The 16,908-nt window shown below is 52.0% G+C and overlaps 1 protein-coding gene across 11 annotated transcripts in view; it reads left to right on the plus strand.

Annotated features, from left to right (window-relative positions):
- Positions 1 to 16,908, plus strand: part of ERGIC1 (endoplasmic reticulum-golgi intermediate compartment 1) — a 122,183-nt gene that overhangs the window by 59,817 nt on the left and 45,458 nt on the right. For all 11 annotated transcript variants that reach the window (XR_648745.4, XR_002522879.2, XR_004183900.1 and 8 more), the window contains one exon: positions 6,799 to 6,871. Coding sequence is in view for 8 of the 11 variants with exons in the window: in XM_003900526.3 (XP_003900575.1) it covers positions 6,799 to 6,871 (73 nt within the window). In the remaining 3 variants the exon portion in view is untranslated. The remainder of the gene's footprint in view (positions 1 to 6,798; positions 6,872 to 16,908) is intronic.

The following is a 16,908-nucleotide window of genomic DNA, read 5'->3' on the forward strand; positions in this document are numbered from 1 at the left end:
GTGGCGCCTGTAGTCCCAGCTACTCGGGAGGCTGAGGCAGGAGAATGGCGTGAACCCGGGAGGCGGAGCTTGCAGTGAGCTGAGATCTGGCCACTGCACTCCAGCCTGGGCGACAGAGCGAGACTCCGTCTCAAAAAAAAAAAAAAAAAAAAAAAAAAGACCGAGGAACTGTCACTGATGAGAGACTAAGGACCCAGGATGAAAATGCAAAGCGGACTCCCGGATCAGTTCCTGAAACAGAAATCAGGAGTTTGTGGGAAAACTAGTGAAGCCCAAATAAAGTCCGTAGCCGAGTTCATGGTACTGTACTAATGTTAATTTCTTCATTTTGACAAATGTAAGATGCTAACATAAGGGGAAGCCCAGTGAAGGGCATATGGGAACTGTCTGTACTACCTTTGCATCTATGATTATTCTACAGTAAAAAGTTTTAAAAACAAACCAAAGCCACCTTGAAAACAGGAGATGCTTTCGCCTCATTTTCCCAATGAGAAAATGAGCTGAGAGAGGTGAGGTGAAATTTCACAGCTCACAAAATATGGAGCCATGACTCATACTCAGGTGGGCCTCCTTGCACCCCACATGCCCCTCAGTGCCTGGTATGGGAGAGAGACCTGCCCCGCTGACGGTCCCAGCCCTGCTGCCTGAGCAGGGTCCTGGGCCGGGCAGTCGGTCATACTGGAGTCCATTTCTCCTGGTTCAGGCCGTTCTTAGTTGCGGGAGGACCTTGGGGATCCTGCTGGGCCTGTTGAAACTGCAAGATGCCTTAGAGAGCCCTGAGGAAGGGACAGCACAGCCACATGGCAGGATGCATGTCACATAGACTCTGTGTTCTGGCGGAGCAACATTCATCCTCCCATTTAGCAGCAGTATGACTGGGCAAGTCACTCACCTCTGAGCCTCAGTTTCCTGATCTGGGGATTAAATGTGTCCCTGGACATATCTTGTGCAGGGCACATGCTAACCCCTCAGTACACGGATGACTCTCCTTCTTATCACTGTCCTCCTGGAGCCTGCAACCCATGAGGGCCTCTGGCCTGAGAAGCTGTGCAGCTCTGTGCCTCGATCCCCGAGGAAAGGATATGGAGGGGACCATGAGAGAAAAGAGACTTGGTAGTTTATGAACCTGATCCAAAAAAATCAAATGAGGTTTCCTGCCCCATTCCTACCGTCCACCAATGGCTCCATCTTCTTCCCTCTTCTCCATCTTGCAGTCTCTCCCTTGTCTGGTATGTTTAACAGTCAGGTGTGTATTTATTTTTCTAGAGTTTTTAAAAAAATATTTCGGCTTTTTTTTTTTTGTTTTTTTTTGAGATGGAGTCTCGCTCTGTCCCCAGGCTGGAGTGCAGTGGTGCGATCTCGGTTCACTGCAACTTCTGCCTCCCAGGTTCAAGCAATTCTTGTGCCTCAGCCTCCCCAAGTAGCTGGGACTACAGACGCCTGCCACCATGCCAAGCTAATTTTTGTATTTTTAGTAGAGACGGGGTTTCACCATGTTGGCCAGGCTGGTCTCAAACTCCTGACCTCGAGTGATCCACCTGCTTTGGCCTCCCAAAGTGCTGGGATTACAGGTGAGAGCCATTGCGCCTGGCCTATTTAGGCTTTGATATACGTATATCACTGATTGAAACACAAAAAGGAGCATACTCTGCACACTGTTCTTCCCTTGCCTTTCTTCCGCTGATACATCCTGGGCACCTTTCCTGCCAGCGGATAAATAGCCACCACATTCTTCTTTCCAGCTGTGTCACATTCTGTTATCTGGCTGACCTACGGGGCCTGTGGCCAGCCCCTGAGGGTGGACATTCCCCATTCTGGTTTGTTGGATATCCTTGTCCATATCTTCTTGTATCCTTGTACAGTTATTTCTGTAAGGTAACTTCCCTAGAAGAGGAATTACTGGGTTAAAGAGTATGAGTGTTTTGAAACTTACAAGGTCCTGCCAAAGGGCCCTCCAGGGACATAGTCTGATAGACAGTTTCAGCCACGGCACAGGAGACAGCAAATTTCCTTACACAAGAGGAAAGGCGTGAGGCATAGGAAACCAGCCCTTAGCTACCATTTAGTGCACAAATATTTATTAACCAGGTCCTTGGGCCAGGCGCCATGCCAAGCCCTGGGACTGTACTGATGAATGGGCTTCCATCTTTGTCCTTGAGGAGCACACGGCCGGGCAGGGCAGGCCGACTCGGACACGTACCATTTCATTACTTTGTGATAGGTGCTATTAATAACTGAAGGAAAGATCAGGGTATTGGAGACTCACAGCTCAGGGTTTAAATTTTGACTCCTCCACTTACGTGACTGTGTGACCTTGGATAAATTCCTTGGCCTCTCGGAGCCTTGGGTCTCAGGTCCAGTGCCCTCTTTGGCTGGCCGTACCAGGTTTCCTACCAGCAAGCCTTCTCCTGGGGTCACATTCCTACTCTCCAACGCCTGAGTCAGTTTCAGAAGAAGGCTGGAGTCGGAGAGCCATAGAGTCCTGCCCAAACATGGACTGAAAAACCTTCATCAAAAAAAGCCTTCACTATCAGAAGGCCTTTCTGGTTGAAATAGTTCTTACCTTCTGTCGTGTTTTTCATTCATTCATTCAACAAATATTTATTTTATACCTTATCTGAGCCAGGCACTGTGCTAGTCCCTGAGGCCACAGTGGCATTGAGATCTGGTCTCTGTCCTCCTCCTCTAGCTGGGGTAAGGGTAACACACACCATGAATGTGTGTGATTGGGACCTTTGGACCACTTGAATCTCTGCCAAGCAGACTTGGCACTTACTGTGTCCACCTGCTGGGCTGACCAGCCTTCAGTCCGAGCCTTGAAAAAGCACACAGATCTCAGAAGGAGGCCTTTCCATCCACATCCCCCTGGCTCTGGTGTGGATGGAATTAGAACCCTGGGACACATCTACAGGCATGGAGCACAGAAAGTAGCTAGGAGGCCTGGACCAAGCCAAGTCAGCACCGACCTTTGAACACTCCCTGTTTTGTTTTGTTTTGTTTGAGACAGGATTTTGCTCTCATTGCCCAGCCTGAAGTGCAATGGCTCACTGCAACCTCCGTCTCTCGGATTCAAGTGATTCCCATGTCTCAGCCTCCCAAGTGGTTGGGATTACAGGCGCCTGCCACCGCACCTGGCTAATTTTTGTATTTTTAGTAGAGATGGGTTTTCACCGTGTTGGCCAGGCTGGTCTCAAACTCCTGACTTCAAGTTATCCACCCGCCTTGGCCTCCCAAAGTGCTGGGATTATAGGCGTGAGCCACCATGCCCAGCAACACTCCCTATTTTGTGCCTGTTCATCATTACAGCATCCAATGAGTTGTCAGGGCTTGGGGGAGGAGGGTGCAAAAGATTCTGAAATATGGGTCCTATATGATCCTGGTCAGAAAGTTGCAAGCTTCCAAAGCAAGGATGTTTTGCCTGCTCAGTTTTCCAAGAGGTTTAATAGCCTCAGTTTGCAGGTGAGAAAGGGAAGAACAGGAGCCAGGAAATTTGGATTGATAGCTGATCTCTTCCAGTGGATTTGTTCAGCAGCTGGAGAAGACAATCTGAAATTAATCCCTCTGCCATTCGAAAACGAAAGAAAACACAGCCACTCAGTAAACTGATGTAGAACCTGTTTTGAAATAGATTGCTGAGTGAGCAAAGCATGGTGGAAAAGAGTGTGCCCATTACGCTGCTGTTCGCTTAGGGGGATGTATATATATATGTTTCAATGTCCTTGGATGGCCACATGAAACTGTAACAGGGAATCGGGGGCTGCAGATCAGGAGAGACAGACTCACTTTTTTATACAGCTGGATTTTTTTTTAAGTATATAATATGCATCGTTAACTTTTTTTATTTAAAAATTTTTGTTTGTTTCTCGCTCTGTCTTATGGTGCTGATGATAACTCCTTTTTTTTTTTTTTTTTTTTTTTTTAAGTAAAACCTTTAAATGCTTCCCCAGTACAACTTTTTCAAAGTTTGGGAGAAACTGGGAGTAATTCTAGTATCCCCCATGTCTCAGGGTGGTTGGAGAGACTCAGTGAGCAGTCTGGGGACATCCTGCCCTTCACCTGGAGCCTAAGTTCTTGAGGTTCCTTTTCTCAGGGCGTTGGCTCTAAAACCACGTGGGTTCCAGTCCTGCCTCTCCTGCCCCCACACGGCGAAGCCTTGGGCCAGCCTCCTTGTCTCGCTGTGCCTCCACACCCTTAACATGGGCACCGCCCCCCTCAAGGTGGGTGGGAGTGTGAGGTGACAGGACATCTGTTAATGCACTCACGACAGGGCACATAGTAGGTACCCAGCGAACACTCTCTTCCCCTTTCCCTCGGAATGCATCTTTGGCTATTTGTTTTGAAGACAGAAAGATGGCTATTTGCTTTGAAGATAGATTGATCAGTCGATCAATGACTGTTTGTTTTAGATATAGGTAGATGGGCAGATAGATATACATAAATAGATATGGGCCAGGCGCGGTGGCTCACGCCTATAATCCCAGCACTTTGGGAGGCCGAGGTGGGCAGATCACAAGGTCAGGAGATCGAGACCATCCTGGCTAACACGGTGAAACCCCGTCTCTACTAAAAATACAAAAATTAGCCGGGCGAGGTGGTGGGCACCTGTAGTCCCAGCTACTCAGGAGGCTGAGGCAGAAGAATGGCATGAATCCAGGAGGTGGAGCTTGCAGTCAGCCAAGATTGCGCCATTGCACTCCAGCCTGGGCAACAGAGCAAGACTCCATCTCAAAAATAAATAAATAAATAAATAAATAAAAATAAATAAATAGATATGGAGTAAGAAAAATAATAGAGAGAACTGGCTGTCACATCCGTGATGCTGGCTCTGCCAGTCCAGGTGCAGGCTGCAGAGAATGCAGCAGAATTAGCAAGAGGCACTGGGAAGTCTTCTTTGCAGGAAACTGAGGGTCAACCAATGTGTCAAATCACTTTCCCCAGGTCACCAAACCCTTCCCACATCTCCCTGATGGAAGTCCTACTCATGAGCTGATGCTCAAGTAATTATTACCTGCCGGGCTCTGTTTCAAGCTCAATCCTTAGGTTACTGAGATCCTCAGAGCAGCCCTATAAGGCAGGCACTACCATTGCTGCCATTTACAGGCGAGGAAGTGGAGGCACAAAGAGGTTAAGTAGCTCACTTAGGGCCATGCAGCAGGTGAGCAGTGAGCGTGGTACTGGGATGTGAGCCCTTGCCCACTAAGCTCCTCTAGGATAAAGTTAGGTGGGGCGTATTCAGCCCTCATTTTGTATCCTGGGAGCTGACTCTCTGCTGTACACAATACCTGTTAGTGCCTCCCATGCCCCCAGCCCCAGGCCAGGCACTGGAACTCCAGAGTATTTGTCTTTCTGGATATGAATCTAGTGGGGGAAACAGCCACAGATAACCGATAAAATGTGGAACATGTTCAAGTAGAGGCTGGGAACACAGAGGAAAGAGTGACCAGCTCCACCTCTGGGAGTGGGGGAAGCTTCCCATCAAAAGGGACATTTGAGTCGGGCCTGGGAGGATGAGTAGGAGTTCACCAACCAGAGAGGATAACCATGGAGGAGGAGGGATGATGAGTCTAGCAAAGGAACAGAAATGAAAGGCATGTTTAGGGAGTAGCATGCAGCTGGGTGTGGCTGGGTGGTTGGACATTGTGGGGAGTGTCAGGAGATGGGGCTGGTGAGTGGAGTTGAGGGCCGGACCCTGGGGCACTTGTTATGTCCTGCCTCAAGGAGTGACTCCAGGGTCCACCAGCCTCAGTGTCCTTAGGCAGATGAGAGAAAAACAGCTGACATGGCCAACCCCAGAATTCTGTTCTACACTCTCAGCATTTTAAACATATTGGACCGGCCGTGTGCGGTGGCTCATGCCTGTAATCCCAGCACTTTGGAAGGCTGAGGTGGGTGGTTCACTTGAGAACAGGAGTTCAAGACCAGCCTGGCCAACATGGTGAAACCCCATCTCTACTAAAAATAAATAAATTAGCTGGGTGTCGTGGCAGGCACCTGTAATCCCAGCTACTCGGGAGGCTGAGGCAGAAGAATCGCTTAAACCCAGGAGGTGGAAGTTGCAGTGAGCCAAGATTGCGCCACTGCACTCCAGCCTGGGCGACAGAGCAAGACCCTGTCTCAAAAATAAAGAAATAATAAACCTATTGGGCCATTCTTCATTTCCATGAAGAATTATTTCTTCTCTGGAAGCACCGCTGTGTATAGCCTCGTTTTCTTCCTTCTAAGGACAGGGGCACAGTATGGATGGCACCACAGAGGGTGGTGATAAACAGCAATGGACTCTGCCTCAGCCTTAGAACCAGAAAGGCAGAAGGGAATGGTGGGGCCTGTGGCAAACTCGTGGGCTCAGACCCTCTGTGGGAACAAGGGTTAGATGTTCTTCTGGAGAAGGCGGAACGCTGGCCTTTTATGTGAAATATGCTGATTGTTCGAGGTGGACTCCAAATTGTGAAATATGTTATCACTCGAGCCAAACAGAACACGTTTGTGGGCCACCGGTTTGCAGCCTCTGCCTTTGGCTGGCCTCTGCACTAAAGAGCTCTCCTGGAACGAAGCGGGGCCAACCCCAGGAGTCTTGCTCATGTTGGCAGGTTGATCCACACCTGGAGGCCAGACCAGCACCCCGAAGGCAGGGGGTGGGGCTGCTTCATATTGAGGCTCGAGTCAGAAGGGGCTTTGGAAGGTCTGTGGGCAGGTCCCCACACCCTTGTCCTGGGGCCTCTTTCCTCTTTCCTCTAGGCTGGTCTTCCTTCGTCAGTGCCCACCACCCTTAACAGTTTGCATTTCTGTTGTTTCTTCCAGTCTCCATCTGCTGCTGCCTGTTCATCCTCTTCCTCTTCCTCTCGGAGCTCACCGGATTTATAACGACAGAAGTGTAAGTCATACTTCCCCGATGGGGCATTCCAGGATGTTCTGGGACCCCAGACAAGAAGAGGGAGGGGTCTTTGGCCAGGTGGCTCACACCTGTAATCCCAGCACTTTGGGAGGCCGAGGCGGGCGGATCACCTGAGGTCAGGAGTTCGAGACCAGCCTGGCCAACATGGTGATACCCTGTCTCTACTAAAAATACAAAAATTAGCTGGGCGTGGTGGCACGTGCCTGTAATCCCAGCTACTGGGGAAGCTGAGGCAGGAGAATTGCTTGACCCTGGGAGGCAGAGGTTGCAGTGAGCCAAGATTGCACCACTGCAGTCCAGCCTGAGTGACAAAGCGAGACACTGTCTCAAAAAAAAAAAAAAAAAAAAAAGAGAGAGGGAGGGGTCTTAAAAAGGAGAGAAAGTTCCAAACCTTCCAACTTCTGTCTCCAAGTCTGTGGCATCGGTTGTGCTTCTGTTTCTTAAAAGGACTATAAAGTCAGAGCAAAAGTGAATATTGCCTTGTTAAAGCTGAAGAGAACATTTTGGTTCTGTTCCGTGGGGGTTCTCCTGGGTTCACAGAAGAACAGAAATAATTTGCTCATCTCTGCCATCCCTTTGTTTGGTCAGTGGGCTTTTTTCCCTCTGAATCATCAGAGGGTCATTTGATGTGAGAGCTGAAGAGTCCAGAGAAACTAATGGATACAGCTTCCTACCGGAGGGGGCGAGGTTGCTGACATCAGCACCCGGCCCCCTGGACTAACCCCCTTCCCATTTCTCAGGCCCACACTTGGTGAGGAATCGGTGCAGGTTTCCTGGCAGTGGGTGACGCAGTTAATCCATCCCTGATTCCTAGAATTATCTGTTGTCTGGATAACCCAGTAAACGCTCTGGGGTGTGTGTAACAGAATGCCATTGGAATTATGCAGTCACGACCTCATCGGACACCCCTCTGAGATGGAATTAGACCCAGGAGCTTCCTGCCTTTGGCACTGGCTTGAGGCTTCAAAGCCTCTTCGCTTCTGTGTTTACAGCCCGGAAAGTCATCACAGAGCTGGGCCCTGGCCACCCACTCTCCTGCTCAGCACTGGAATTTTCTTTTTCACTAATGGGATTTCTTGGTTTCCTTTGCCTCCACTCAGCCACAAGACAATAGGAAACTAAATACATAGCTGCTTAGCCCAAGACAACTCTCATTATACAAGCATTGCCACCTTTAGTTCTCAAACAGCCCCAGGAGGGAGCTGCCCCCTCTTTACAAAGAGGAAATTGAGGCCCAGAGAGGTGGAAGGACCTGCCCACAGCCATATAGTTAGGAGGTGGCTCCCAGCCTTCCCTGTCTTCTGAGCCCACGTGTGTTTGACCAGCACACTGAGAGGCCTATGAGATGGGAGGGCTGGTCTCGCCTTGTTTCTGGGTATACCTTTCAGCCCTCCCCTGGTATGGGAGAGTTTGCCTTTCCTGGTCACTCTGATTCTGTTTTAACCCTGATGGCACCAAAGCCCAGGGGACCTTTTACAATGGTGGGAAGAGTACTGGTTAAGGCATTGGGAGACCCAGGGCCAGGTCTCTGCTTAATTACTACTTTGCTGTGTGACCCTAGGCAAGCTGCCAAACCCCTCTGGGTCTCAGTATTGGTAGCCAAATGAAGGCGAGTAGACCAGAGTCTGAGCTCCCTTCCAGCTCTGGGAGAGGTTGGTCTGCTTCCCAAGACATGACTGTGTGGCCACGCAGCGTTCGAAGAAGGGGTTTTATTCGCCCCAGGCCACCGATGGGAGATGACCACATCCAAGTCAAGCATCTTCCCCTCTGTACAGCTTGGTCACTGGACATCTCACGATCACCCTATCACGAATCACAGGTCAAAGCAGGGAGAGCAGCAAGGGGTTGAGACTTGCTGATGTGATGAGGTACCTGTTGTATGCCAGGCACCCAGTGGCCTCTGCAGGCTGTACCCCACTCTCTAGGAGGGGACCTGCTTGGCTTGGCAGGCCTGTCATGTTCTGAGCAAGGTGACAGAGGCACACATGTGTCATCTGCTGAGACCAGGCACCGGCAGGTGGCTTTATGTGTTTTGGGTAGGAGCACCAGCAGGTGCAAAGGGCCTGAGGCAGGGATTACCGGTGCATGTAAAAGGCAGGAAGAAGGCCAATCTCAGCTCACTGCAACCTCTGCCTCCCGGGTTCAAGAGATTCTCATACTTCAGCCTCCTGAGTAGCTGGAATTACAGGTGAGTGCCACCATGTCCAGCTAATTTTTGTATTTTTAGTAGTGACAGGGTTTCACCATGTTGGTCAGACTGGTCTTGAACTCCTGACCTCAGATGATCCACCTGCCTCAGCCTCCCAACGTGCTGGGATTACAGGCGTGAGCCGCTGCGCCTGGCCTGGGACTCACTTCTTGATGATGAGCTCGTGGAGCCCAGGGCTGGATCTGCTCACTCACTGCTTTGTGGCTCCACACATGGAGGAGCTGAAAATGCCAGTGGAGGCCACAGTCAGCAAGCAAACAAGACTAGACTGTATCAATCAGGGGCAAGTGCTCCAAAGACAAGGACTAAAGCAGGGCAGCGGGTAGAAAATGAGACAGCTGCAGGCACAGGATATTTTATGAGGCTCAAACAAGATTATTTAGCTGAAAGCTACTTAATATAGTGCCGGATATACTTTAATATCACAAGGTCTGTAGCTCTTTGTGCATTTATTCATTTCCTACATAGTTCCTGTCTAACTTTAAAGAGGTTTTAAGGCCGCTCCGCACTAGGCATGTAAGTACTCAGTGAATGTGACCTCCTCGTCCCCTCTTCCGCTTTGAGTTAAGAAGATGCCTCTCTTGCCTGCTGACAGCGTGTGGGGCGGCATTCCCAGCTCATCCCACATGAGGTGGGGCACTGAGGCAATGGGCCGCCTTCAAGTGAGTTTTGACGTCACAGCTTGAGGCTCCAGCAGGTGCGGCCCCACCCGCACAAAGCCTGGGAGCACTGGGGAAGGGCCCTTCCAGCAAGCCCAGACAACTCTTGCAGTCTCCCCAGGGCAGGGCTGCTGCTTTCTGACGAGCACTGTGTGTTCCCGCTGCTCCCCATTCCCCTGCACCAGGACTTCCTCTCCCTGTCTCCCGGGGGCAGCCTGGACACTCTGACCCCACCGAGTTCCTGGAGAGGTACAAAGCTTAGATGATGAGGGGAGGAAGGGGGCCAGGTGCCGTGACTCACACCTGTAATCCCAGCACTTTGAAAAGCCAAAGCCAGAGGATCACTTGAGCCCAGGAGTTCAAGACCAGCCTGGACAACACAGTGAGATCCTGTCTCTGCAGAAAAATTTTAAAAACATTAGCTGGCCATGGATGCACACACCTGTAGGCTCAGCTACTTGGGAGGCTGAGGTGGGAGGATCACTTGAGCTCAGGAGATCCAGGCTGCAGTGAGCCGTGATGGCGCCATGGCATTCCAGCCTGGGAGACAGAGTGAGACCATGTCTCAAACAAAAACAAAGCAAAACAAAACAAAAACATGAGGGGACATTTTTTGAGCATCTGCCTGAAGTCTAACGCTGTGCTAAGTCAGCGGCTGGAGAGAGGGAGGGAGGCAGGGGTGAACAGAGAGGGCTGTCCGGAGCTGAGGCCAGAGGCTCCAGCTATGAAGGTACAGTGACCCCAATGCCCCCTTCCCTCCCTGCTGCCTCCTTACCAAGGTGCAGGAATTGCCCGAAGGGCCTCTGCAGGGTGAGCCCTAGGACTTACTAAGCAATCAAGAGGAGAAAGCATCGAATCTTTGGGGTCTTCCAGTTGTCAGAAGCTTGTGACCCCAGGAAGCCCTGCAGGTTTGGGAAGAACCGAAGGTCACAGTTCTCTTTTTCTGAGTGGCTGGCCCTCTGTGGCAGGTTTGTGGCTACAGTGGGGTCAGTGCCCCCTCCTGTCACCGTGAGATTGTAACTTAAGGAAATGAGGTCACCATTGGTTGGATCAACATGGCTCCAGCCCCAGCCTGTGGTTATCAGTGACATAAGACGCTTATTCTGGCCTGGGCCTGGTTGCGGGGGAGGGGGAGGCACATTTGTTTGGGTGGTTGGGCTCCAACCTGGCTTTGGACAGGCCGGTAATTATCCCTGGGAAAGAGGCTTCACAGAGTGTTCTGAAACTCTGTGTTTCCAGGGAGCAGGACCCTCCTCAGGCAACCTGGCCACAGAATGTTCCAGCCTCTGACTGCCCAGTCTCTGACTGCTCTTAATAATTGTTAACCTCATGAGGTGCTGGGATTATAGGCGTGCATACTGTGCCCAGCAGGTCAGCACTTCATGATGGTCGTCTCCTTGATCATCGCAGGACCCCTCGAGGTAACTACTACTGTTCACTCCATGTTACACCTGGGGAAACTGAGGCACCAGGCGGCCAAAACCACATGAAGCAATAAGTGGTGAAACCCAGGTCTGTGCTGCTAAAGCCCAGACTCAGCACTTCTCCTCTGTTTTACCCCATTTCCCTGCCCCGAGCATTTCAGGGCCCCAGGCTCATGGGAGCCACTGCTTTTTGGTTAGAATAGTTGACTGGAGGACTTGGATGCACCCTTCTAGGGTGAGGTGGCCAAACAGGCAGATGGAAGCCTGGGAGGTGGGAACTTGGAGGTCACCTGGAATCATGTTCTCACAGGCTCCCCATAGGAGGCCGGGAGTGGGGAGCAGCAGCTTAACCAGGAGGAGGAGCTGGAAGTCTCCAGGTTGCCTGCCTTGAGCCTGGGTTGTGAGCCAGGCTGGGTAGAGGGCCCCAGGCGTCCCATTAAGGAGCATGAAGGACATAGCTCTTAGCAATAGGAGGCCTGAGGGCGTCTGAGTGTGGAGTGACGGGTTTACTTCTCGGGCAGCTCACCTCTTGTGAAGATGGGTTTGGTGTGGGGCCACCCAGAGGCCAAAGCCCTGCTGGGAGCTGGGGGATGACCCAAGTCAGAGGGGCTGAGGGTGCTGGGACTTTGGCTTTGGAGCAGGGGTGGGCAGAACCCGGTGGTTGGCTGCTAAGGGATGTATTTTAGACGTCCGCGTGGTGGGTGCTAGATGCACATACTTCGACCTGGACGAGTCAGAATTTGAAACTCAAGGTTCCGGAGCGCGTGCTTGCAGAATCTCCGTCCCTCCCTCCACCCCACCCCAAGCCCTTGCGGCGGGCCTCACTGCCGCCTAAGTTTCCATTTGATCAAATTTTGAAGCATGGAGGTCAGATACTTCAGGCAGGAATCTGAACTATTTAAGGGCTCTTCTAAAAGCAAATAAAATTGTTTTGTATAGATGTCATCGAACTCATGCCTCAGACTAGAATTTCAAGGCCCTCCACCACATTCCATTTACACTCTCCCCACCCACACCTCCCCGGGCCCTTGTGTACCTCTCCCTACAAGGCCACTGCCCACCCACACCCCACCCTCCCACGCACTCGCCACACTGGGCCTGACTCCATGACGCCATCTGGCGTCCCCCACCTGGAATGTGCTCCCAACGGCTCCACCAGCGTGCGCCTTCCCTGTGTCCTGGGAGTTCTGCTGAGGACTCTCTCCTCCACTCAGGCTCATTCCACCGAAGTTTGTGAGCACAAACTCTGTGCTGAGGCTCGTGGAGCCCCCGTCCTGGGGGTGTTGATGGGGGTGGGGGAGGCTTGTGGGACAGATGCAACTGGACCCCTAAGCACTCCTGTACCCTGCAGGCACCTGGGCCACGGCGGTGGCGGAGGGGGTGGCACACCTGAAGATTATGAAAAAGGACTAGGATGCCTGCATCACAAGTCCACTTGAGGGCCACCGGCCCCTCAGTTTTTCACCGATTCCCATCCCATCCAGGCAGTGCAATGGCTTGGAAAGAGCATGGGCTCTGGGCCCCCTGTCCTTGGGCTGGGATCCTGCCTCTGCCTCCTCCTGGTCCTGTGATCTTGGCCAGCCATCTGTGCTCCTCTGAGCCTGGTTTTGTCGATGTGAAGGGAGAACAGTACCCTTGTTAAACACTGGATCAACTCATTGAGCATCAATATTAATAATGATAAAACAGTAGACATTTATTGAGCACTTACTGTTTACTAAGACCACACTTAGCATTGCGCTTGTTCTCATTTGATCTTCTCAGCAACCCCATGGCATAGATACTATGATTGTCCCCATTTTACATCTGGGGAAACTGATGGACGGGAAGCCCCTTGCCCAAGTCAATCAGCCAAGAGGTGGCAGAGCCAGGATTTGAACCCTGGTAGCCTGGGCTTCCCTCGCGATGCTGTATTTTCTTTACCAAGAAGTGTCTGGAATCAGCCCTCGAGAGAGAGCTGAGTCTCACACATGCACACTCACTCACTGACTCACACTCACTAACATACACACACTCATTCACTCACTCATTCTCCTGCCCTGGGGCAGCCAACAGCTTGACCTGGCAGTCCTCCAGCAGCCCTGTGAAGTAGATGGAATCTTTATCCTTATTTTCCTCTTTCTCTCTCCTTTCCTTTCTCCCTCCTTCCTTTCCTTTCTTATTTTCTTATTTTAGTGAGGTATTTGTAACTTACATACTGCAAAGTGTACAAATCTTAAGGTAGAGGCCTAATGAATTTTCACGTGTGTTTACACGTGTAACCACTCAGATGAAGACATAATACATTCTATCACCAGAGGGTCCCTTGAGCCCCTCCCAGTCAGAGCCCCCACCACTATTATTCTGACTTCCATTGCCATAGATTAATTTTGCCTATTTTCAAACTGATTGAAAGCTTTTCCAATTTTATAGATGAGGAAACTGAGGCTCGGAGAGGTGAAGCAGTGTGTCCTGGGTCTCCCAGCTTCTAAGTGGCAGAGCCAGGAGGTGAGCCCACACCTGTCTGCCACTGCCTCCATTGGCCTTCCCACTGCCCACACTGGTGACAGGGGAGTCAGGCCCATGGAAGTCCTCAAACCACAATGAATCCACAAAAAACATTTCCTTTTCTTCCAGGTGGGTTGATTTCTGGCAGCCCGTTGGCCTTTTAAAATCAGTTCAGCCCTAGCCAATGAAGTTAGTTAGCCTTGGCAGGCCCTTGCCATGGGGTGGCTGTGGGCGAGCTTGTGGCACTGGCTGCGGTGGCAGGAAGCCAGCAGCCTGGGAACATTTGCCTTGGACACGAAGGCGGCTTTATTGACCTCATCAGGCAGCCCAGGTGATTGAACTGTGTTTATCCCACAGCCTGGGGGCCCTCCAGGAAGGAGCCTGGGAGCAGCCAGTTCTAGCCTTACATAACCAGCCTGGCCAGAGCGCTGCAGGCTGTCCCTGCCCAGCACCGCTGCCCCCTTGTTCTGGGTGGCCCTCTAGTCCTGCGGAGCCTGTTCTGTGCTTATTCTGGTTAGGAAGACAGGGACCCACGCCTGGGAGAGGCTTCCTGGGGCCTTGTGGGTGAGCTCACCTTGGCACCACACCTGGGATTCACTTTGCTCTTGGCTGAGGTCACCTCCAGAGGGTTGCCAGTGGATGACATCATCCCACAATCCCTCAGTGCTGTGCGGAGGCCCAGCCTCGCCAGGTGGGAAAGGTGAGTTGCTTCAAGGAAAAGTCCCAGGCGGCTTCCTGGCTGGGAAGGGAAGCCGAGGCTCTCCTTAGTTGACTGTGTGTTAATCACCCAGTAATTTCATTACTCAGCAGCTCTCCAGAGTTGCAAATTACAGCTGGGGTAGAAATTCGGTGCTGAAGGCCAGGGCAGAGCATTTGGCTGTAGGGAGGCGGATCCTCCTCGGGCCTGTTACCGGCGGGTCTTTGTTCTTAGATCTGGGGTTCTTGGCCTCACGGATTCCAAGGAATGGAACCTTGGGCCATGCGGTGAGTGTTATAGCTCTATTGGAAGCCGTGGATCACGAAAGACAACTGTAGAACCCAGCGACCAGTGTTCAGCTCAGTTAGGATGAACCCGGGCACTTAGCCATGCAGGAACAACGGCGAGCCTCTAGCCCGGTCGGGAGTGGCAATGGGCGCCTCACTGGATTAGAAGCACAGCAGACACCCTGCTGGATCCAGAGGGGGAGAAGTCAGCAGCGGGTCTGTGACGGCTGCGATCAACAGTGGTGGACTGCGAGCTAAAGCTCAGCTCGAGCTGGAACAAACATGGTCCAGAAGAGTGTGCAGTTGCAGGATTTAATAGAGTGAAAACAGGGCTCCCGTACAAAGGAAGGGGACTCAAAGCGGGTTGCCCGATTCAGCTCGAATGCCTGGGTTTATATCCCGGTCATTGTCCCTCCCCCTGTGTTCTCAGGCGATAGATGATTTGGCTGTTTCTTTACCTCCTGCTTTTAGCCTAATTGGTATTTTAGTGAGCTCCCTTTACTACCTGATTGGTCAGCTGTGAGCTGAGTTACAAGCCCCGTGTTTAAAGGTGGGTGCGACCACCTTCCCCAGCTAGGCTTAGGAATTCTTAGTTGGCCTAGGAAATCCAGCTAGTCCTGTCTCTTATAGCCTCCTGGGCTCCTGTTTGCCCCTCTCCCTCCAGCTTCTTCGTTCTTGGTGGCCTCTGATTGGAGCCAACAGTACAAGCAAGGTCAAGCGCAGGCCCGTGTCTCCCCTTTCCCATCCTAAGGCTTCCCAGGACCAGGGCCCTCCGTCATTTTCTTCCTTGACCCTGATGCTGAGGAGAGGACTGGGAGGCAGCCTGAGCTGTGGAAAGCCCGGGCTGAGATTCTAGCTCAGCTACTTGCTAGCATGTGACCCTGGGGATGGGACACACCCTCTCCGAGCCTGTTTCCTGGTTTTAAGATGGGGCTCAGGGCATTTCACAGGCGCACACGGGACGGCATGAATGCGTGTAGTCGGCCTCCTAACTTAACGAGTGGGGGCCCATCTGTTGCACGCTTGTCTCTGGGAATATCCTTGTGGGCCCCACAGAGAAACAGGCCCCAGGCGTCTTTCAGAGCCCACCGTTCCTTGTGAACAGCATCACACTAGGTGTTAGGGGTGCAAAGATGTGGTCTTAGTAAAAACGAAATTCCTTTGCTTTGGTCCTACTCATTCTTTCCCTAAGATGTGGCCATTTACAAAGCTCTCTTGGAATCTTCATTGCTTAGATAGAGCAGTTCTCTTTTATTTTACAGCCGAGGGATGGGACCCAAGGGGCCTAATAAATGTTTAACCACAGCCCAGCCACCTGAAGCACTGCCCCCTTCAGCTGCCCCCTCCCCCCGGCCAGGCCTTTAGATTTGGTTCCCTCTGGGTGGGGGCGTTATTGGGAATCAGATGCGGCCATCAGACATCCCAGCAGCTACTCCGGGATGCCTCCAAGACACCTGGGCTCGGCACAGCCTCTATCTCTCAGTCCCTCTCCCTCCTGCTTGTCCTGCTCCTCTTCTAGAGGCTCTCAGCCCAAAGAATGGGTCCAGGAAGAAACGCAGCAGTGTGTCTGCATTCCCCGCTCACCTCACCTCCCTCTGTCCCAGTCCCATCCATCAGCAAGTCCCGCCTGCTCTAGGTGGGTTCCTGCAGCCCTCCTCTTCTCCATTCCCATCCCACCCAGTCCAAGGCGCCGCCATCCCCCGCCTGGTCTCCCTCCTGCACAGCAGCCCCTCCAGTGGGTCTTGCTCGCAGCAGCCAGAGGGAGCCCAGGAGAGTGCAAGCCTGACTCCGTGGCTGTGCTCCTGTCAAGTCTAAAGGCCTCGGCCGGGCATGGTGCCTCATGCCTGTAATCCCAGCACTTTGGGAGGCCGAGGCAGGTAGATCATCTGAGGTCAGGAGTTCAAGACCAGCATGGCCAACCTGGTGAAACCCCACCTCTACTAAAAATACAAAAATTAGCCAGGCGTGGTGGCGCGAGCCAGTAGTCCCAGCTACTTGGGAGGCTGAGGGAGGAGAATCGCTTGAACCTGGAAGGCGGAGGTTGCAGTGAGCCAAGATCCTGCCACTGTACTCCAGCCTGAGGGACAGAGCGAGACTGTCCAAAAAAAAAAGTCTAAAGGCCTCATGCAGCCTCCTTACACTACAACCATGGTGACCTTCATTCAGTTCCCCAGACCCACTGTGCCCTCCCCAACCTCCAGGCCTTTGCACATGCTGCCAGGATGATGCCTACGCATCCCCCAGACCTCAGTC

The sequence above is a fragment of the Papio anubis genome, chromosome 5 (assembly GCF_008728515.1).
Source record: "Papio anubis isolate 15944 chromosome 5, Panubis1.0, whole genome shotgun sequence".
NCBI classification, from domain to species: domain Eukaryota; kingdom Metazoa; phylum Chordata; class Mammalia; order Primates; family Cercopithecidae; genus Papio; species Papio anubis.